We start from the raw sequence: 23,226 nt of genomic DNA on the forward strand, positions 1-23,226 counted from the left end.
TTTGTTCCTTTCAATTTGTTTTATGGGCCCAGCGGCTGACTGCCAGCAAAGCCAGGCTGGTGGCCTTGTAATTTCTGTAAGTGCCTCCTCGATAAAGTGATGAGATTAATTCATCGGAATTCCTGTGGTCTCTTGGGGGCAGTCTAGGAGAGCTCCGGAGCAGGGAGAGGCCTCTCTCTCTCCCCCCCTCTCTCATACACACACACACACACACACACACACACATCATCATCATTGACACCCCCCCCCCCCCCCCCCCAGCTCAGGTTTGGGGTGGGCTCTCATAGGACAGGGTCACGGTCAATGGCATAAATTCAGGGTTCTCCCAACGGACTTATATGCATACATATAAGCATAACTAATGGATACAGACAGCAGGGGCATGTGCTGGGGGGTAGGACCGACCAGGGAGAGGTCAGTGGGGTAAAAGAAAACTTATGTAATACTTTCAACAATAAAGAAATTAAACACAAACAACAAACAAAAATTCAGGGTTCTAACTTGGAAGTGTGCCCACTATAGACATATGCAGACTCCACTGCAGGCAGGCAAGTCACGTAACCTCTCTGGGCCCCAGTTTCCTCATCTGTTAAATGGGCACAGGTTCCCATCTCATAAAATTGCGTAGATTTGTTGACAGAAGCACGTAAAGGGCTCCGTGACGTCTGCACACAGGCATTCAAGGTTACCAGGCTATTTGACATCCAGGCAGGGCTGCCAGGGCACACACAGGCAGGAGACTGGGTAAGTCTTTTCCAGGTGTCACCTGAAGCGAGCCACCCATTCTGACACCTGAGAACATTAAGTTGTGCCTCCCACAGCCAGACCTCAGAGCTGATGCCCTGTGTGCCTGTGGGAGGGAGGCAGGAACGCCCAGAACCTGACCTGGATTTCTGTGACCTTGAGGCAGAGGGGAAATCGCCACCATCAACTCTCTTTGATCCTGTGCCCCAGGAGAAGGAATGCCAGGGCCGTCCCCCAGCAGCTTCTGACCTTGAACAAGGGCAGGGAGCAGTGGTCCTCTCCTGGGGCTCAGGGATGGAGCTATTGAGCTTAGTTAAACGGCTGTCGGGACTGAGGGCTCGGGGAGGGGCTGACCCCAGAGCCTGAAGGGCCACACTTTAAGCTGCTGGCGTGAGCAGGCTGGGCTGGCAGCCTTGGTTCCACTCCCTTCTCCATCTCCCTCCTGGAGGCCAGAGACTATCTCTTCCCCTCTGCGTGGTCCACTGTCCTCAGCTCTCCTCCCTGCCCCCCACTTCCCCAGTGGCCGCATGATCTCATTCCTGCCACGGGCTTCGCCTATCCGAGAGCTGGTGAGGATGGGCAGCCAGTCTCCCTGCCTGTGCTTCACACCCCTACCCACCTACCTGCTGCTTATTTCCATCTGCAAGTCCCTTGGGCTCCTCACACTGCACCCATCCTCATCCAGCAAGTTCCTCTTGCTCTGCTCCTTGTCTTAGCAAAGGGGCCACTGGCCACCCCATCACCCAGGTCAGACACTGAGGCGGCATCCTGGCTATTTCTAAGAGCCTTTTTATCCCCCTCCCCTGATATTCCCTCTCTCCCTCCCCTCTACCTTGGCTAGTTTCAACGCTCAGCATCTCTTGCCTCACCTCCTAATGTGCTAGTCTCCTCCGTCTCCATCTCCCTTTCCACCTGCCTACGGGGGCACATTAATAACTTTCCTGTGCAGGATCTGTCGAGGGACTTCTGGTTCTTCATGGCTCACTGAAACTGTCTGTGGCCTCCCCCAAAGCCCACTACAGGGCAGTACCTGAGTGAGAACTGTCACAGAAGAATGGAGGACACAGAAACCAAAGTCGCTAAGGAGGGGGATCCAGATAAGAACTAAGGCCCGGTCGGCGTGGCTCAATGGTTGAGCATCAACCTATGAACGGGGAGGTCACGGTTCAATTCCCAGTCAGGGCACATGCCCAGGTTGAGGGCTCAATCCCCCATGCAGGGAGTGCAGGAGGCAGCCGAACAATGACTCTCTCTCATCATTGATGTTTCTATCTCTCTCTCCCTCTCCCTTCCTCTCTGAAATCAATAAAAATATTAAAAAAAAAAAAAAAGAACTAAGCCCTTTGTCCTGTAGAACCTCAGAAAGCCTCAGATGTTGAAGACTCAAGTCTCAGCAGCCACCTCCTGGTGCATGGGACAACGCTCAGCCAGCTGAGCCATACCGGCCGGGCAAAAGATCACGTTTAAATGGCTAACTCGGGATCATGGAGCGGGAGAGAGAATGGCTAGGGCCAGGGACAGTTATTTTTCATTATCGAATTGACACTTCCATTTACTTCTTAAACTTGTGTGCATGTCCCACTGCTCCTCATTGTGTCAAGAATGACATCTAACCCCCAGGGCAGAGCCTAGCAGGCCTTTTGTGAACTGGCCTCCTCTGACCAGTCCACCCTGATCTCCCCCTTCCTAGGCCCCCAGTTTGGAGGCTCCAGGAAACCACATGGAGCCTCCCAGCCCTCGTCCCTCCCTCTACCTGGAACCCCTCCTGGCAAACTCTTCTCCATCCTTGCAGCCTCAGGCCTCACACTTCATTCTTCCCAGGTAAGCTCACCTGCTCCTTCGGGTTTGCCCCTACGGGCCTATCCATCACCCACCCCCACACCCACCACCCCCAAACACACCTCAAACAACTAACTAGCTTAGTGTCTCACAGTCAGGGTTTCGCTGGTTGCCCTCCCTTCTGAACTGTGTGCTCATTGGAGATAGAGGTCACTAGGTCTTTCCTGTTTGTATCAAGTACAGTGCCCGGCACCTGAAAATACCTGTTGATCAAAGCAAACGAATTGAAAGCAAAAGCACACCCACAGAACCCTAGAATTCAAAGGTGACCTCCCAGGTGCCAAAGGCCACCCCTCGCCCTCGGTCCTCCCTGTCCTGTCCTTCCCCCTCACACCTCTTCAAACCCACTCCTCTCTTAGACCCCACCTCCCTTCTCCCTGCAGGGTCTTGCAACACTTCTGACCGCCTCTCTATTTATCACATCGAATCCAAGATGCTTTGAGTGATAAGACTGCAGCATTGTTTTATGTATCACTGAGAAAGAAAAAAAAAAAACCTGCCAATCAAACCAGGACTGCACTTCCTTGCCACTGGCATTTTCATTTCTGATTAAAAGAGCTCTTTGAGATTTAGATACAAGTTTGATCATATAGCATTCTTGTATATACATGAAAGAGAAAATAGGGGAAAGAGAATCATTTTGTTGTTGTTGTTAATCCTCACCGGAGGACATTTTTTCCCATTGATTTTCAGAGAGAGAGGAAGAGAGGGAGGGAGAGAGAGAGAGAGAGAGAAAGAGACATCAGTGTGAGAGAGACACATTGATTGGTTGCCTCCCTTGAATGCCCCAACTGGGCCAGGGATGGAACCTGTAACCCATATAGATGCCCTTGACTGGGAATCAAACCTGAAACCCTTTCGTGCATGGACAGATGCTCTAACCACTGAGCACACCGGCCAGGGCTCTCCTGAATCATTTTTTTTAATCAAAGCCATCCTTTTCCTGTTTTCCTGCGGAATCGTCCTCTCTGCTAACGGGGGAGCTATGCTTCTTAAATGTGTCCATGGCTGTCCGGGGTTTCCTGCCAGGTCACTGGCCCCTTCCTGCCAGCTTTAATGTGCATGTGAGGGCAGTGACAACCACACACAGCTGCACCTGGTGGACAGTGCACAGCCGACTCAGAGATGTTACAGGGAGAGAATGTGCATCTTAGGACTGATGAAATCTCTAGGTGGGACATAAAACTGAAACTTGTGAACACAAACAGCAGTGTGGGGGCTGCCAGAGCGAAGGGGGTCCTAATATAAGGTGACAGGAAAAGACTTGACTTTGGGTGGTGGGTACACGTACACATATAGATCTTGTAACATAGAAACCCACCTGAAACCTCTATGTTCATGTTGACCAATGTCAACCCAATAAATTTAATTAAAAACAAAGAACTGGTGAAATCTCACACTTCTCAGTCTCCTTCAAGGCTCCTACACCCTCCTCCCCTCCCCGTTCCTCTCACAGGGCCCCTCCTCCTACCCCACCCCTTTTCCCCCTTCTTCTGAACAGCTTTCCCACAAATAAGCTCTCCAGGAGGGCGTGTTACACCCCCTCCCCCCCTCAGATTCAGCAAGTCTGGGAGGAGCCAGAAATTTGCATTTCTAAGACGGTCCCAGGTGAAGAACCACAGCCTGGGAAGAGCACATTTTCCAACTCTCCAGGGTAAGTCCTGTGAACTGATCAAACTCAGCACGTGCCCAGCTTTATCCGTGGCCCCAGCCCCTTCCTCCCTGCCTGACCCCTTTCACCAGCAAAAGCCCTCTTTCTGGGTTTCTTTCCCGGATGGCCTCACTATCTCCCCAGGAGCCGAGACTAGTAATCTAGGAGCCAGTGTTCTTTTTATCCTGACTCCACTGTCAAAAGTCTCTCGAGCCTGCCCTCTCCTTTAACCTTCGGCCACTGTCCTGCGTGGGGCCTTTCTAAGTGGACTGAACCACATCTCTTTGCTGGACAGTTAAATCGCCTCCTCACAGGCCTCCCTGCCCCCAGGCTCCCCCAAATCCAGACCATTTGCTAAAAGGAGATTTGGGCCCGGCCGGTGTGGCCCACTGGTTGAGTGTGAACCAGGAGGTCACCGGTTCAATTCCTGGTCAGGGTCAGGGCACATGCTGGGTGGGTTGCAGGCTTGATCCTCAGTAAGGGGCGTGCAGGAGGCAGCCCATCATTGGTGTTTCTCTCTCTCTCCCTCTTCCTTCCTCTCTCTCTAAAAGAAATCAATAAGAGAACATTTGTTTGTTTGTTTTTTTTAAAAAAGGAGATTTGGTTCATTCCCTACTCAGAAACCTTCAGTGGCTTCCTGTTGCCAAGCACAAATAACAAAAACAATTACTATTCGTTTAATGGTTATCATATGCCAGGCACGAAGCTAAACATTTTACAAGTGTGTCTCTCTTGACTTCTGCAGTAACATTCCAGGAGCAGGAACTATTCATTAGTCCCATATTCTTGACAAGGACATCAAGGCCCAGAGAAACTAAGGAACTCGCCCAAGTTAACACAACTAAGAGATTGTAAGGCTGGGATTCTGAGCCAGGTGAAGCAGCCCTCACACTGAACTATTACTCTACTAGAAACCCGGTGCACGAAATTCGTGCAAGAGTAGGCCTTCCTTCCCCCAGCTGCCAGCACCGACTTCCCTCTGGCACCCAGGACCTGGGCTTCCCTTGAAGCCCCGATGGCTTTGTCCAGAAGGACATCCGGTCTAATTAGCGCATTATGCTTTTATTATTATAGATACTCTTCCTAATGTTATCGGAGAAATGGAGGCTCTTTCTCCGTTGCTTGTGGGAGTGGAGTTCTTGGGGTGCCGCTGGAAAAAGCATTTCCAGAGGCCCCATGGGAGGATGAGTGGTTTTCATTTGCATGGAATTATATCTTGGGGTTTCCCAAGTCCCATTTCCCTTAATCCAGTCCTGGCAGAGGTGCAGCTGGGGAGTTAGCAGAGCTAACAGCAAAGCCAGCATCCAGAGTTTCCGTTTCATGGTGGACTGGGTCCGGTGGAGCATCAGGCTAGCTATGGTCCATTAGTGCACTGTGTGTGGGGTCCGCATGGCTGTGAGCCATGTGGGCGAATGCGTGCTGACTCCCACAGGCCAGGAGTCAAGCACAAGCAAGAGCAAGAGAGAGAACCCCTTTGTTTAGGAGATTAAATACATTAAATCGTCCTGTGTTTACAGTGGCCATGCCTACGCTGGGCCAACGACCTGCTCCCAGGTGTCACTGACAGAAAGTACCTTCCCTGTTTTACCAGACTTTACTGGGTGTGTCTACTAGTATATCTGGACTTCCCTTTGCTTTTATTCTGTTAAGACGGATCACGAGAATTCTCGTGTTTTCATATTACACAGTGTTTTACAAAGTATCATACTTTAAAAAGATACTAGCTTGTAAGAACATGTAGTAAATAACTCCAAAATGCAATGGGTGTTTAATTTTAAGGGGTGCCTTTAACATTTATGTAAAACGTTTTTCATACTCGTTCAATAGAAACTTACCTGGCCAATGGGTAAAGCTAGCACTAACACTCCTGGTCTGCAATGTGTTCATCAATAGCCTGGTTATTGCAACAGTAGCACTAGCACAGCCTAGGAAGCCCTTCGACATCCAGCCCGGCATCGACCCCTGAGCCCCCACTCCCTTAGCCAAGCACACTCACCTCCTCTGGGCCCTGCTCTGGCTGTTCTTTCGGCCACACAGGCTCACCTTTCACTCCTGCTTCAAGGGCCCTTCCTCTGGGAAGCCCTCCGGGCCCTCTCTAACCTCTGTGTCTCCCTGACGTGCATGTGGCTGTGCCTCTGAAAAGAGGAATTGTGACTTGTTCTTCCTCTCATTCCTTCAGGGCCCTCCAGACAGCACCCAGTTTGTGGGTTTATTGACTCTCTTTGTATAGATGAGGAAACTGAGGCCAGAGGACCCTAATCTTTGCCCAAGGTCACCAGCTGGTGAGTGGTACCCACTCCCAACTTTCACCCACTCCTGGCTTTGTCTCTGTTACACCCCCCGCCCCGCCTTGTCTTGTGTCCCCTGAGGTCCTCCGGCCTTATCCTCCAGGACAAAAGGCCTGGAGGTGGTCCAAGGCAGAATAACCCATCAATCATCGCCCTGCCCCTCTCCACCGGGAGTTTCCTTCCAAGCCTGCGTCTGGGCCCCAGGTGAATGGAGGCAGCACGGTGCCAGGGCTTCTGTCTCACCAGCTCCTCCTCGTCTAAGTCACAGACCCAAGAGCTGCTCCGGGGGCCTCCCGGTGACCTGCGAGGTTGGCCACATGCCCTGGGAACCTGAGGAAGGGTACAGGGTGGCCTTACCCTCTGACAGCCCCCGCGGCCCTGCACCCAGTGTTCATTTATTCATCAATTGCTATCATTCCACCTGGAGGAAAATCCAAGTGTGGCACTCATATGGCCTGCTCCATGCTGCCCTGTCAGTCAGGCCGGCCGCACGGGCCTTCCTTCTGGTCCCGACACGCACTGCTGTTTCCTCAGCCTGAACGCTGGGCCCAGGATTCTTTCATGTACCCTCCCTACCTTGAAAGTCACCTTCTTAGCACGGCTGCCCTAAATCTCCAGCTATAGGAGACCCCCTCTCTCAATCACCTTTCGTCTCTTTGGCTTTTCTCCTTTGAAATACTTATCTCAGTCTGTCTTTGTGCTTCTTTACTTGTTAACATGTTTACTGTCTGCCTTCCTCGCTAGAGCCCCAGCCCACCAAGGTAGGGCCATTGCTCCATCTCAGCTCCTAGAACACTGGCTGGGACAGAACCTCTGCCGCATAAGCTCAGGTGTAAGGCGGAAGCTTTCCCCACACCTTGTCTTTTAGAAAAGAAAGTTGCTTAACACTTCGGTCTTTAGGGGATTCATATTAGAGGTGCTATGCAACCACTTTGTATTGAACAGCCCCCATTTGAGAAGACCGCAATGGGTGCCAGTTGCCCACGTGAATCAGTAACAAAGGGAGTAAGGAAATTTTACACGAACTCAGTCCTGAGAATATGATCTCACAATTGCAGATGTTAAGTGTCAAAAGCAGTACAGACCTGACTGTGGAAATCGTGACTGTAAACTGACACGGAATAAAAAAGAACTGTACGTATTGTATGGCTCAACGTAAAATGGCAGGAATAGCAACCCAAACCAGCTCATAAGACCTCAAGTAACTGAAACGGGAGTGAAGAGAGCCCGCTCTAAAAGACTGGTTCAAAAGTAGCCCAAGAGCCCTAGCCGGTTTGGCTCAGTGGATAGAGCATCAGCCTGCGGACTGAAGGGTCCCAGTGTTGGGGTCCAGCCCCAGGTTCTATTCCAGTCAAGGGCATGTACCTTGGTTGCGGGCACATCCCCAGTAGGGGGTGGCAGGAGGCAGCTGATCGATGTTTTTCTCTCATCAATGTTTCTAACTCTTTATCCCTCTCCCTTCCTCTCTGTAAAAAATCAATAAAATATATTTTTTAAAAAAAAGCAGCCCGAGAGAAGGCCCAGGCACCGCCATCAAAGATTCGTGTGGGAAGTCGGATGAGCCTGGCTTTACAGTGCGCGAGTAGAGGGGGACTAATGATGGCGGTGGACTTTCGGCTCTCGGCTCTGACGAGGCTCAGATGTAACTTTCTGGGGTCGTCCTGAATCTGGGTTCAGCTGACACCAGCTGCCTCCACCCCCTGCTGCTGAAGTTCAACCCTCACGAAATCAGTCATATTCCTGAGGTGCACCGGTGGGGAAGTAGGGGCCCCTCTGCCCTGACCCCCAAGATCGGCCCCCTGAGCCTGTCTCCAAAAAAGGTGGGTGATGACATCTCCCAAGCAACCTGTGATCGAAAGGGTCCGAGGATTACAGTGAAACTGACCATTCAGAACAGACAGGCCCAGATGGAGGTAATGCCTTCTGCCTCTGTTCTGATCATCAGAGCCCTCAAGGAACCGCCAAGAGACAGGAAGAAGGGAAAACACATTAAGTGCAGCAGAACTACCACTTGACAAGATTGCCAGCATCGCCCGACAGATGTGACGCCGATCTACAGCTAGAGAGCTCGCTGGAAACATTACAGAGATCCTGGGGACGGCCCTGTCTGTGGGCTGCAATGTCGATGGCCGCCACCTCGTGACATCATAGATGGCATCAACAGTGGTGCAGTGGGATGTCCGGCTAGTTAGGAACCGCAAAGGAAAATGTTTCAATTAAAGATTATTTGACAACCAGAAAAAAGGAAAAAAAAGGGCAGTGAAGCCCGCAGAAGAAAGACCCAGTGAGGACACAGTAAGAAAGCGGCCGTCTACAAGCCAGGAAGATAGGCCTCCTGCCCTGGGAACTTGATCTTGAACTTACAGCCTCCAGGACTGTGAAAACATAAATGTCTATTGTTTAGATAAAAAATAAAAATGTGAGTAGAAAAAGTTTTCCAAAAAATATATTGTTATATACAATGTGACTTAAAATATGCAACACAACAGAGGTTCCCATATTGGGATGCATACACGTTTGACTATTTTACCTAGATCCCTAAAAGTTTATATATACAAACAGGCCAAACTTCCTTGGTGTGTCCTCATTGGGAAAATGGGGGGTCACTTTGGGGATCACCTTCTACTCAGACACACTGAGAATTTCCCCTGTGCCAGGGACTATGGGCGGGTGTGGGGCTCAGTGAAAAATCAGGGTATGTATTAACGTTGTTCCTTAAAAGCATGCAACCTTCTTGGGCACTTGGGACAAGAAATTGCAATAACCGTACAGTGTGGTATCGCTGGGGTGCTAGGAGATTCCCAAGAGCAGCCAGGAGGGGCGCTACACGTATCAAATGAGCAAAAGAAGTCCGAGAAGGCTTCCTGGAGGAAATGCCAGCTAACTTGAGATCTAATGGACAAAAGTAAGGACGGGAGGTTGGGACAGGGAGCAAAGAGAAGACTGGAAGATTATGTGCAAAGTCTAAGGCCGCAAGGTCAGCGCGGGGCAATCCCAAAGGGGATCCTCCATCATGTGCTGGAGCTTTGATTTTACCCAAACAAGACAGAAGAGTGCCGAGTTCGGAAAGGTCTCTCTGGCAGCACTGAAGGTAACAGACTGTGAGGGGATGGGCCTGGCAGCTGAGAGAGCATTCCAGAAACCATGGCAGTCGGTGGTGGCCTGGGCAGAACAAGGGGGCGATGGAGAGAAGCTGTTGGGTTGGAAAGGTGGGGGGTGGGAGGGGAATTACGGGGAGCAGGAAGCAAAGTTAAAGAAAAGACCCATGTCTGGCTTAAACACTGGAAGAGTGAATCGGTGATGAGCTGGGAACACAAAGAGAAACATTTGATGGCAGAGACACAGCTTCTGATTAGGACCTGTTGCGTTTGGGGCGCTCTGGGACACCCTATGGTGATGTTCATTGGATGCTAAAGGAGCTGGAACTCAGGGAGAAGGTGAGGGCAAGAACTGCAGAGTTGGGAGTCATCCTGATCCCAGAGGCAGTTGAATCCGTGGGCAGGAGGAGAGATTAGGTGCATCAGCAGAGACTTACAAGGTGGGACAAGAAGTAAGGGGAGGAAGCGATGGGGGATACTGGAAACTGAAGGTTGAGGGGAAATATATTTTTTAACTGGAGATACTAGATGTATTGAAATGCTAATGGACAGAAAGAGAATGTAGAGAGTGCAAAAATAAAAAGAGAGGGGATAATGGGTAGGAGGGTTTCTGGGAAGAAGGGAGGAGACAGATTCAAACCTGGAAGGGTTGAGGCCTGAGGCCGGGGGAGGAGACAGCTTCCAGCAGTGCCTGGGTAGCTATAAACAACTATGCAAATAATGAAAGACACGCAGATGTGGGAGTGTATAGGTTTGGTGGCAACCAGCTGAGCAGTTCCCCTCTGAGGCTTCTGGTTTCTCCACAGAGCAGGAGGCAGGGTCATTGCTGAGAATGAGAGACTGACAGGGTCCAAGGAAGTAGGGCTTAGAAAGGACCCCGTGTGGTTCCTCCATGTTCCCCTCCTCACGTCCGCACGCATTACAGAGGCTTTCATTACTGTGGGGTTGATCTCACAGGCCAGATCTGGCGCTCAGAGGCTGACTGCCAGCCACAGGCAGGGGCTCCATCTCCAGGGCAGACTCCCATTGCTCAATGCAGGAACCAGAGACAGCACACTCCAGTCCAAGGAGAAGCTGAGGGGCCTGGCCAGCAAGTTCACCCCGAGCAGAAGGCCTGCGGGGAACCAGATCAGACCACCTGACAGGTCAGACCACTGGGATGTTTGATCACAGCAGGCTGCCCACCCCGGAGCTGACTCCCTTTCCCCAGGGGAGGTGCCTCAGCCAGGTCTGCCTGAGTCTATGCCCCCAGGGCTGATCAATCCTTTTGATGGGCACTTACCCCTCCCCCAGTCATCCAATCAGGTGGAGGGTTCGCTCCTTTGGAGCCAATGGGTTCCTTCAGGAGGGTGCCCTTTTTGTCCCTCTCAGAGCTCATCTACTGTGGGTGAGTGTCACGGCAACCCCCAGCAGTGACAAGAAACTCCTTTTCATAGCAAAGAATCCGGCAGGGAAAGTTGTAATAAACACTTCACAGGCACTACTAGGCATTGCCTCTAAGCCCCCTGAGGGCGTGGGGGACTGCATCTCCCTGGTTCAATGCTACGGTGCAAGGGAGTGCACATTTTATCTGGAAAGGGCCAGACAGTAAATGATTTAGGCTCCGTGGCCTGAAGGTCTACCTCACAACTACTCAATGCAGCTTATTGGATCATCAAAGACTATTTGTAAATAAACAGGTGTGGCTGGTCCCCATAAACTTGATCTACAAAAGCAGGTGACCAGCCTGCAGGCCGTATTTTGCCCACCTTTCCCACCCCACCCCCAACCCCCGCAGTGATAGCTCAACCAGGCACGCGGTCAGCGTGTAGAGAAGGCATGACCAGGGGTCCTCAAACCACGCCCCGCCGAAAACATTTATCCGGCTCGCCAGGTGTTTTTGCCGCTGCTGCCTGTTGCTTAGCAGCCGACTAGTTTTTTTTAAAACTATAGTCCGGCCCTCCAACGGTCTGAGGGACAGTGAACTGGCCCCCTGTTTAAAAAGTTTGAGGATCCTTGACTGAGGCCTATCTCCCTAAATCTATCATGATAGCCTTACTTCTGCAAAATTTCTTTCCATATTAGTTAACCACTGTATTGAGCAGACTAAAGTTACCTACAAGGGAGCTGGCGGGTGTGAGCCAGCAAGATTTTCAGAGCCTTCCCAGCGTTCGAAGTATTTGTAAATAGATCATTCTATGACAAGATGTTGAGCTTTTTAAAATATCCTTCTTGATTGAGTGGTTGCTTAGGGAACTGCCTATGGCTATGCCTGCAGACGTAGATGCTCTAAGCTGGAGGGCAGGCATCACTGCTCTCTGCTTCCCCTGCGGTCCCATCCTCAGAGGGGGGACTCCATTAACGCCTGCTCCTTACAGGTAGGTCATCTTTCCCCTCTTTTATACTTTCCTTAGTTTTTCCACAACCATTATGTTAAAAACAACAAAATCAGAATCTTGGTTAGAACAAAGGCAAAGAGTTAAAAGCCAGAGCGGCCCATCAGCTGTGGCGTTTACTTCTCCCTGTTCTAGATGGACACCTGTTTCTGGTTATAAACATGAAGCTCTTCTCGTGAGAAAGAGAGGAGAGCAGTTCGGTTCTGATTGCACTCAAAGGCTGCTGTTTGTCTTCGACTTCTCGGAAGAGATCGCTATCCTGTTCGTGGGAGCAAATAATTAAGACTGTTTGCGAATCCTTCCTGTGGACTCCTGATTTGCTAAGGACGTTCCCAGCACCCGTCCTCTGCTGAGTGTGACAGGGTTCCTGAGTCCACACCAGCCTCTGCCCTCAGGACATCGGGCCAGAACTCCAGCTCAGTTGGGAACATCATAGAGAAGAAAATGCAATTGTCTCCTAAAAAGCAATTGTTCCAACACTGACCTCAAAGAGTCAGTCGTATCAAGATCACTTCCCGATTTTGGAAGGAAAAAAAATGCTAGTTCAGTAACTTAAAATGGTTTCAGCACCTCATGTTTGTTTGTCAAATATCAGTTGGTATTGATTAGCAATCAGACTGGAGGTTTTCAACCCTGGCTGAGGCCGGAGACTTAGAACCACCACCCAAGGCTTTTCAAATCTGGAGATGCCAGGGCCCCTCCCCAGACTTGGGGGTACAGAGCTGGCAGGGAGCAGATGCATTCATTCACCATGCTGGAGGCTGGCACAAGGCCTGATGGGAAAGTGCTCCCAGTCAATATTTGCTGAAAGAAATTGTATCATGCCTCCTTCTGGGGAAAGTTCAGGGAACCAGAGTCAGGAATTTTCACAAAATTTACCTTTTTAGTGTTTTACTCTTTTGCACTGTTTGAATTTTTACCATATTCATTTTTTTAAAGAGTTCCTTTTATTTAAAAAAATACATGCTATCTAAGACTAAAATAGCTAAGTTAAATCCTGTTAAGTCAAAGTAATTATAGTTTAAATATATGTAACTATAAAAGCTTGCTCTGCGAGGTAAAACAAATTAATATCTCTGCTGTCATAGTACTATATGTCTTAAGTGATACTAAGAAAATAATCATCATAAACATTTATTTTGTGCTTACTAGGTGCCCATGAACAATCTAAGTCAGTTGTTCTCAACCTTCTGGCCCTTTAAATAAATACAGTTCTTCATGTTGTGACCCAACCATAAAATTATTTTCGTTGCTACTTCATAACTGTAATGTTGCTACTGTTATGAATCGTAATGTAAATATCTGATATGCAGGATGGTCTTAGGCGACCCCAGTGAAAGGGTCGTTCGACCGCCAAAGGGGTCGCGACCCACAGGTTGAGAACCACTGATCTAAGTGCTTGATATACATTAACTCACTTAATCCTCTCTTATCAGCTCTCTGTGAGGTAGGGACAATCTCCTCTCACCGAAGGTGAGAGAGAAACTGAGGCCCAAAGCATTCAGCCGTAAGGTAGTGAATGGAGGGGTCTGACCCAGGAGACCAGGTGGCTAGCCACTGCACCACATAGTCTCAACTCATATGCAGAGTTGGAAACATGACCAGTCTTAATGCCCTCAATTGGTTTAATAAATAGATTGTCATCTGAAGAGATCTCAACAAATAAATACTTGTTGAATGAATAAACGGAGACTCATCCCAGGGAAGGCCGGCCTGCTTCTTCCAAAGGGGAAGTGGGGGGAAGGGCTCCCTCGCCCTGGACGAGGGATCTGGGCCAGGGACAGGACAGGGCCCCAGGTTTTCCCCCGTCTGTGTCCAGTGCCTGTCCCAGTGGCCCGTGATCAGCCCATCAATGACCTGCAGGAGCGGGGCTTTGTGTCCATCCTGCCACCGGCACATAGAACAGTGCTCAGAAATTACCGGGCAGGATGGATGGAGCAACTCCGCTACCCACGGCCTGGTACATGAGTCTCAGCTCCTGCATGCCCCGCCGTCTCTCTGTGCTGGGCCTGGGCCTGGGCCTGGGCCTGTGCCTTGAACCTGATAACAGCCCATCATCCTCCCCAGTGCAACTAGGGATCATTTTGCAGAGGGTACCCACCAGGGCTCTCACACACCTTCACCAGAAGGATTTGCTCCAGAACCCATGGAAAGAGGCAGCCTCCCCCACAGCCACTGGGCCTGACTCAGCTAATATGCAGATGCACCGAAAAAGCCTAGTCTAACTCATTAGTCAGCAGAGCCAAATATCAACAGTACAACGACTGAAATTTCTTTTGAGAGCCAAATTTTTTAAACTTAAACTATATAGGTAGGTACATTGTTATTAACTTAATGAGGGTACTCCTAAGGCTTAGGAAGAGCCACACTCAATGGGGCCAAAGAGCCGCATGTGGCTCGCGAGCCGCAGTTTGCCGACCAGGCCACGCTGGGGCCCAGACAGGGGCACAGCTCCTTGCTCGGTCAGCCTGAGCCTTTCACATGGAAACAGTCATATTTCACTTGTGTAATTAAAAAAAAAGAAACCCTTTATATTTCAAGAGGCCTGCAACTGTAAATAATGCTATTTCCCCCCAAAATCAGCTTTTTGAGGGGCACACATTTGACATTGTTCCCCATCCCAGTGAAAGCACACCCGTGGTGAGACACTGTGTGGGGCTTGGGGGATTCTGGGGCACCATCTCGGGGTGCATGCCATTTCAACAACAGTCCCGGAGTGAGAGTCCTTCTCCAGACGTGTAGCATGAGGAAACCCAAAAGACAGAAAAGAACGCCCCCAAACCTCTGCTCCCAGCACACAGACCTGACCTGTGGGGGAGGGGGGATCACCAGGTTTCCCTTTGGGAACGCAGGCCAGTCACCCCTCCCACATCCCTCCGGCGCCCCACGCACCTTGGATGGTCCTCTTGAAGAAGGCCTTGCAGGCCTCGCAGGAGGCCACGCCGTAGTGGTAGCCGGAGGCAATGTCCCCACACACCAGGCACAGGCGCTTGGGGATGGCGTTCAGCATGAACTCGCACTTGATGGCCGGGTCCTCCATGATGACGCTGCCACAGTCCTCGTAGCTCTTGCGACACGGGGTGCCTCCCAGCCCGGAGCCTACAAACATGGGCGGCGAGTCCAGACCGTTGGCTTGGGGGCCCAGGGCCAGGCCAAAGCCGCCGCTGGCGTCCGAGGAGCCGCTGGGGCTGTGGTGGCTCAGGGCATCGATGCCCGAGGACGGGCTGGACGGCTCTGTCTTGATGAAGGAGCCGCAGCTGGAGCTCAGGTGCCGGTCGTCCGCGGACATTCTGTTCAGCAGCCTGTGAACAGAGGCGGGGAGTCAGATCTGCCGGAGGCCGAGGTGTGACACGGCCCCAGGAATTAGCTCCAGGCTCTGGGCACCGTGGGTGGGGCGGCTGGGAGGGGCTCTATGCTAAGGCTTCAGGGAGATAAAATTGGAGAAAGTCGATTGGACCTGAAACCACACAGCCTAGAGCAAGTTTCCATCATGACACTCTCAATCCCTAGAATTGGGATTAAAGTATGTTTAATCACTTAGCTTCAGGTTAGGCACCCAGTCCTTGGCAAATTGCTGGCTTGAGGGTGACCAAAAAAGGTAACAACTTGGCTAAAATATTTGGCCAAATTTTCTGCACAAGAATAAAACATGGTGGCTACACTTGAAAGTCTGGGCATGCCAGGCCCCGGACCAGACACCCCCTTGGTAACCCATCTTGCCCGATCCCACTGGTGCTTCAAGTAAATCCAAGCTCTGAGCTTCCCCTGCCCACCACCATCACCGGGATTGGAACCAGACCCCCAACCAGGCCAAGAGGCAGGGCTTGTGGCAAAGGTCCCAGCTAGACTGGCTGCCCTCTGGGCTTTGCCACTGGCCCAGGGCACACGGGAGGGTGGCTCCAGGCCCCTCTCCCATTGCCCTGCCTGGCACCCCAGCAGGCAGGCTGCCGCCCAGCCCTTCCCCGCTGGAGACTGCGCTTCCATTAGGCGGCAGAAGAGAACCTTCCAACACCAACTCCGTGCATCCTCAGCTGTTTTTAACTTTAAATTTCAACCCTTAAGTGCCCCTGCCTCACCAGGGGAGGCAGGGGGACATTATCAACGTGACAGGAACATTAGGAAGCGTCCAGTTTCCTGTAAGGAAAGCCCCTCCTCTGAGACCCTGCTGGGGGATGAGCACCCTGCTGGGGGGTGAGGGGCCGGCAGGTGTGACCCTCCCGCAGCCCAGCTCCCAGGATGAGAGGAGGGGCCTCTGAATGGGTTGGAAAGGCTCACAGCGGGGAGGTGGCGTGCATTTAGGGAAGCTCCGCTGCAGCCCATGCTCAGGCCCTCTGGGCCAGGCAGGATCTGGAATCAGGAGGCTGGCAGGGTCCAGCTGGCCCTGGCCCGGCCTGGCCATGTGGAGGTAAAGAGGAGGCCAAGGCTGATGCCTGAGGAGCAGGTGGCAGGGAAGAGGGAGAGGTCCCGGAGATGGAAAAGGGCTGGAGAGGTCAGCAGTACAGCCTGTGAGTGGCAAGATGGCTCCAGGTTGGGAGGGAGGGTCTCAGTGCTGGAGGGCCCACTGCGGGGGGGCGGGGGCGGGCAGCCACAGTCCTACCTCCCGTGTTGCTCAGAGGGAGTCCCTATTTTCTGAGCAGCCTACTGGGAAGGGGCTGGTTACCACCTGGGGAAGGGGCCGCCTTCTCACCCCACGAAGCCCACACCCACATCACCAAATGCAATCTCGTGACGGGGAGGGGCCTTCATGGTCCCCACACACTAATGAGTTCTTAGCTAACCCACCTGCCGAGGGGCTGTCCCAGGCATCTACACTTGAAGATGTCTGGAGATAGGGAATCCATTGCCCTAGAGACAGTTCTAAACAGAAAGTACAAAGATAAAAGCAGGGGTCCTCAAACTACATTTATCCGGCCCGCCGGGTGTTTTTGCCGCCGCCACCGCCTGTTGCTTAGCAGCTGACTAGTTTTTTTTTTAACTATAGTCCGGCCCTCCAACGGTCTGAGGGACAGTGAACTGGCCCCCTGTTTAAAAAGTTTGAGGACCCCTGGATAAAAGGTTCCTACTCCTAAGAGATTTATTATTTACTGGAATGCAGTGTTTGAAAATAGGGGCTCCCTGGTTTATTCCAAATAAACATTGAGTCCTCAAGTCCTGGGAGACCCTCTCCTACAGGCCCAGTTTCCCTTACATGGGCAGAGGGTGCCCCGCTGAGGGTCTCCTCTGGGCCCTTAGACACCCCTGGCTGGTGTCCTGGGCTCCCCAGCCGCCTGCTTCCCCTCCACCACCAGCGGGTCCCGATTTGTCCTCAGGAAACACCGTCAGCCTGGCAGGGTGTGTAACAGGCAGAAAACCTGCCTGAGCGAACACAAGTGCGCCTTTGGGTCCCTTCCCACCAGGCCCTTGCACGGGGCAGGCAGGGAGAGCTGAAAGGTGTCCTTTCTTTTGTAACCCCCTCCTGCCCACCGCTGTAGGCTCCGCCATTCACGGGAACATCCCAGGCCCACCTTACAAACCCTGCTAGTGAGGCAGCTCCCAGCCCAGCCCTCCACCCGCCCACCCCTAGAGACCCAGAGATCCAGGAGATGCACTTGACATAAACAGTAATTATGGCAACTACTACTTAGTGAGCATGAATTATGTGCCACCTGCTTCAGATCTGTCCCGAGGATGTACAAGAACATGTGCCTGGAGGAGGATGGAGAGCCCTGGCTGCTCCCAGTGGACAGCAGCCATAGTGTCCCCACTCTCATCCCCCAGCCTCCTGGCTCAGACAGCCCAGAAGGGGACCCAGGGCCGGTAGTCCCCTAAGCCTTGGTTTCCCCTCCTGACCCTCTCTTTCTTTTTTTAATGTTGTTTTGTTTGCTTTTGTTTTTATTGATTTCAGAAAGGAAGGAAAGGTGGAGAGAGAGAGAGAGAGAGAGAGAGAGAGAGAGAGAAACATCAATGATGAGAGAATAATTGATCGACTGCCTCCTACACGCCCTCCACTGGGGATCGAGACTGCAACCCCCGGGCATGTGCCCTGACCAGAAATCAAACCATGACCTCCTGGTTCATAGGTCAACACACAACCACTGAGCCACACCAGCCAGGCTAACAATCTCATTCTTGCAATGTTCTCATATTTGTGATCATTATTTTGGCTTCACTAGAATGTCTTTTCCAGAGACAGTCAACCTGTATTTCAGGCACCTACTGTGTGCTAAGAGCTAGCCAGATAATGGGAACAGGATAGGCACATTCCTCGACCTCAGACACTCACAGACACAAATGTGCAGAGCTCCAGGAAGGGCAGGGTGGATACAACACTGATGGGGGGAGGGGGCCTGCTGCGCCCCACCAGTCTTGCTCCATTCATTCAGATCTGACCACCGAAACCCTCTCCACACATGACCAAATGTTCCAGAGGGCAAGTGTGTGTGCAAAATCACCCCAGTTGAGAACCACTGACTTAGATGTGTGAGGGAAGAGGGAGGAAGAGGGTACAGGAACTGAGGGTTGGGCACATGGATGGTGCGGTTTCAGCATACAGGGGAGTGATGTCAGAAATGGTGGACGTGGAAGAACCAGAGAGGTCTGAGTGAGGCGGCTTCCAGCGGGTGGAGGCTGAGGTTCGGTAGGAAAAAGAACAAGAGAAAGGGAAGGAAGGGGGCTGGGTCAGGGAAGACTTCAGGGGTGGGGCCTGGTGGCAGGCCCAGGAGGGTGTGGCTGCAGGAAGTGTAGCCTCAGGACACGGGGGAGGTGGCTGACACTCACCCTGGGGAGGGGAGTCATGTTGGATCCATCATCTGCAGTTGGCTGAGACCCAGTTCCCAGCTGGGTCGATGGCTATTGTCTCCATGAGCAGGGGACAGATGCTGCATCTCAGCAGCCTCTGAAAGAGCAGCGGTCCCTGGTCGAGAAGCCCCTCCAGGCATCACTTTCCCTGTGATCCCTCTCGGAACAGGACATAGCCCTGGCCTCATTTCCACCGCCTCTGATAGGACAGGGCCTCTCCCGCCCCTCCCAGCCCTGCCCTGGCCTTGGCCCTCCTCATGCCAGTGCAGGGCACTGGAGCCAGAGAGGCCTGAGCTCCAGCGGTGCCTGAGGTGACTGGGGGGCTCTGCCTCTGCTGGACAGCAACATGGGTTGAAGATTTTCCTAATGCAGAGACCTCAGACTCTTGGAAGACCTGAGTGAAACGCAATCTGCTGAGCTAGTCTCTCAGGTTCTCTAGAGGAAGAGACATCCCAGGCTGTCACCACGAGACATCATGAACTTTGAAGCTGTCATCCAGGCATCTAGGCCCCTCACGGTGCCTGCTGGCGGGCAGACAGCAGGAGAGAAGCTTCTGGAGAAAAGAGGGATGACTGGCCCGTGCCTGGCCTGTCTCCTCTAAGGGGTGGTATCCACCCACCACACGCAGAAACCTGGGCCCCGTGTAGAGGGGCCCTCAGAGCCCTCTGTTTCGCTGGGGCTGCCCCTCGAAGAACAGCAACAAGCAGCTGAGTTCCTTACCGGTTATGAGCCTGCACTGTGGCATCAAACCAGCCAGTTCTATATGACATGGTAGCTGTTCCCTTTGAGTAAACAGGTCACCCTCTCTGGGCCTCACGGTCCCCATCTGTAAAACAGGCTCAAACACAACACCTCCTTCATGGGGTTGGTCTGGGTGAGCATGAACTAATGCAGGCAAAACGTATGGAGCGAGCTGGCACCCAGCAAGCACTCAGAGGACATTGGCTGCTGTTGTGGTTCCCCCAGGGAACCCCTTCCAGAAAAACCCAGCACCTGTGGCCAAACCCAGAAAAGCTCTTCCCTCAACCAAGTCCCCAGATCTAGAATAGATATTTCCATAAGGACTTGCCATTTGCCGGGAGGGAACGTGGTTGGTTAGGTAAATTAAGAGGATAAATGAGCCCGGCCAGTGTGGCTCAGTGGTTGAGCGTCGAACCATGAACCAGGTCAAGGTTTGATTCCCAGTCAGGGCACATGCCCAGGTTGTGGGCTTGATCTCCAGTATGGAGTGTGCAGAAGGCAGCTGATGGATGATTCTCTCTCCTCACTGATGTTTCCAACGGACTTTCGCCCTGAGGAGTCTGAATCACCTACTGTAATAAGGGGGGTTTTGTCACTACCGTGTGGTTGAAATCTTGCACATGTGTGCCCTGCAATAGTAGACCCATTTCTCTGGACAGACACACCAGCACAGCTGGAGTCCTGAACCTAAGTTCTCAGAGAACCTCCTGCCTGCCCTGGTGACTTTCAGATGAGGGGCTGCTGGAAGCCGATCCACCCTTGCTGCTTGATGCAGTCACTGCAGGGAAGAAACATCTGCACAGCTTATGTTTCAAGGGACCTGGCGTATATGGCATACTGTTCTTAATATGTTTGCTCCCCTTCTTGGCGCTATGTGTTTTAACCAAGGTCACCTCTCCGAGAAAGGTTGTTTCCCCAGGTAGGGATTTTTCCCTGAAGTTAGGGACGGAATAAAACCCCTAAAGTAAGTGCCAGGTGGGTAGTTAATCACTTTAACTATGAACAATCACCCTTAAGCTACATAATCTTTACTCCCTGGAATGGAGATAAGAAACTCCCTTACCTTTGGAATAGAAATTGACAGGATTAAAATCAACTGGTATAAATACTGATGTAACAAGACAAAAAAAGACAGAACTTGGCTGGAGATCCTGGCTAGAAATCCTGTCTAGGCTGATCAACTGAACTCTGTCTCTGTGTCATTTCTTCTCTGACGACTCCGTCCACACCTTTGGGGACCCCTGGACCTGCTGGGGTTGGACCCCAACAAGGGGCTAAAGCCCCGAGAAGCTGTGACTCACCCAAAGCTGCTAACACTCTCTTTCTCTTTTCCTCTTGGGAGCCCCTCTGGGACCTAGGGCTGCAAAACTGAAAGGGCGAGGACTTCGCCCTCCATCTTGCCCCAGGGTAAGGGCTACGCCCTCCATCTTGCCTTGGCCATGTGCTCGGCAAGGCTTCTTCCCGGAAGCTCAAGCCTCTGCTAGCCACACCCAGGACTTCTTCAAACTAACCAATGACAATCAAGGGAAGTCGCCATAGATATGGCCACATCCTGTGTAACAAGACACCGACTTGCGCCTGGCCAATCGGCAGGGCCCACAGTCCTTTCTCCTCCTCTTACTCCAACCCCACTATAAAACCTCTCTCCACACAGAGTTCTCTCTCTCTGCTTCCTGCCACTGCGTCGGCAAGGTGGGGGAGCCGAGCTAGCTCGAATAAAGACTCTTTGCTTTTGCATTGGACTCGGCTGGCTCCCTGGTGGGCTTTTGGGGATCTTGAAATCTGTATAACAAAAACGACCCAATAGCAAACTGGCTTCCGTGACAACCTGCCTCCCCCCATGCACTGGAGCTCAGGCAAAAATCTGTAATTAAGCATCTTGTCTTTAGAAGGATTAGTCAAAACCAGGCTTATCCCGTACAACTGATTGAAATCTCGTTCTACACAAATTACGGCATGGAAAATAATGATGGGTAATTAGTGCCTTTCAATTGGGGCTTTTTATCCATGATTTTCCAGGCTGCATCCATCACAGTGAGAAGAGAGAGGCTCTGCAAAAGGAGATGAGATAACTAGACCTGGAGTGCCTGCCTCGGGACAGCGGGAGGGCCCACGATGGACGGCCACAGCAGGCTCAGACCCTGGCTCCGTGCAAATCACAAGCACCTCCCCCACCCCCTACCCCTTGGGGAGACCTTGGTCCTCTCAGTGCCTTTATGCAGGACCCAAAAGTACTTGGTGGCTCTCACTTTAGCCCACTCGACCAACTCTGGGCTCTGACCACCACAGAGGGTATGTTCAGAGGAAGGACAGCATCACACACTCAAAATATGCCCCAAACCAGTGATGGCGAACCTTTTGAGCTCAGCGTGTCAGCATTTTGAAAAACCCTAACTTAACTCTGGTGCCCTGTCACATATAGAAATTTTTTGATATTTGCAACCATAGTAAAACAAAGACTTATATTTTTGATATTTATTTTATATATTTAAATGCCATTTAACAAAGAAAAATCAACCAAAAAAATGAGTTCACGCATCACCTCTGACACACGTGTCATAGGTTTGCCATCACTGCCCCAAACACACTTCCAGCATTCTTTCTTTTGGTGGCTATTGGAGAGTTGACATCTGTGAATTTATCTTAACTCTTCCTGACTCTGTTCTTATGCTCACCCTGTACCAAGTACTGATATGGCATGAGAATCCCACCTACTGTCATTGATCTGATTCGGCAGTTTCCACATGGCATGTAATCCTCACAGTAGCTGTGGTGGTGGGCCTTGGAGCTTAGTGGTTGCAGCTGGACTGAATTTGAATTCCATTTCTGACCCTAACAAGTTATTGAAACTTTCTGTGCCTCAGTTTTCTCATCTGTAAAATGGGGGTGATAGTTACCATATTCATTTCATAGAGTGATTCGTGAGTTAATACAGAAAAGAACTTGGAACAGGAGGAACCAAGATGGCAGCATAGGCTAACGCCGGAGTTTGCCGCCTCGAACAACCAATTCAAAAATACAACTAAAAGATGGAACGGACATCACCCAGAACCACAGGAAGGCTGGCTGAGGAGAGATTCTACAACTAGAAGTAAAGAGAAATCCATACCAAGACTCAGAGGAGGTGCAGTGCAGAGGTGAAATACTAAGGTGCGGAGGTGCACGTGGAGCGGGCTGGCAGCAGAGGGCGAGGTTGTTGGTTTCAATCGGGAGGGAGTTTCAGACTCTGAGCTCCAGATCCGGGCAAGTCTCTAGGGACCCAGACTCAAACGGGAGAAGCGGGAAGGCAGCTTTCTCTCCCAGGTTTGCAGCAGTTGCAGAGCCGCTGGGGACGGAACTGAGAGCAGCCATAACTGCTCCCTCCGCCCACCCTGTAGATCCCCTGGGACCCGCCCCGCCCAAGCCCTGCACTGAGGCGTTTGCCAGATAGCCTCAGGCAAAGGCTACATTAGCACCGCCCTAGAGATTCAGCACAGAAGTTCTCCCACTGCAGACACAGCTGACTCTCATAGCCAGTTAGCCTGGAAGTCAATTCACCCCTAGTATTGCCGACAACAATTAAGGCTTAACTACAACAAGACTGCGCACAAAGACCACAAGGGGGTGCACCAAGAAAGCATAAAAAATGCGGAGACAAAAAAACATGACAGAAATGGAGGATATAGAGCTAAAAAACGCACTTTTGAGGGCTTTCAATAATTTGCTAGAAACTG

General features: G+C 51.5%; 1 protein-coding gene across 3 annotated transcripts in view; it reads right to left on the reverse strand.

Moving 5' to 3' along the window:
- ESRRB (estrogen related receptor beta) overlaps positions 1–23,226 on the reverse strand; it is a 163,596-nt gene that overhangs the window by 39,576 nt on the left and 100,794 nt on the right. For all 3 annotated transcript variants that reach the window (XM_070403522.1, XM_070403526.1, XM_070403515.1), the window contains exon 2: positions 14,888–15,297. In XM_070403522.1, the coding sequence (XP_070259623.1) occupies positions 14,888–15,284 (397 nt within the window). In that variant the 5' untranslated portion in view covers positions 15,285–15,297. The remainder of the gene's footprint in view (positions 1–14,887; positions 15,298–23,226) is intronic.

This window comes from Myotis yumanensis, unplaced genomic scaffold, assembly GCF_028538775.1.
Source record: "Myotis yumanensis isolate MYYU_CA2020_CCGP unplaced genomic scaffold, mMyoYum1.0.hap1 SCAF_1, whole genome shotgun sequence".
NCBI classification, from domain to species: domain Eukaryota; kingdom Metazoa; phylum Chordata; class Mammalia; order Chiroptera; family Vespertilionidae; genus Myotis; species Myotis yumanensis.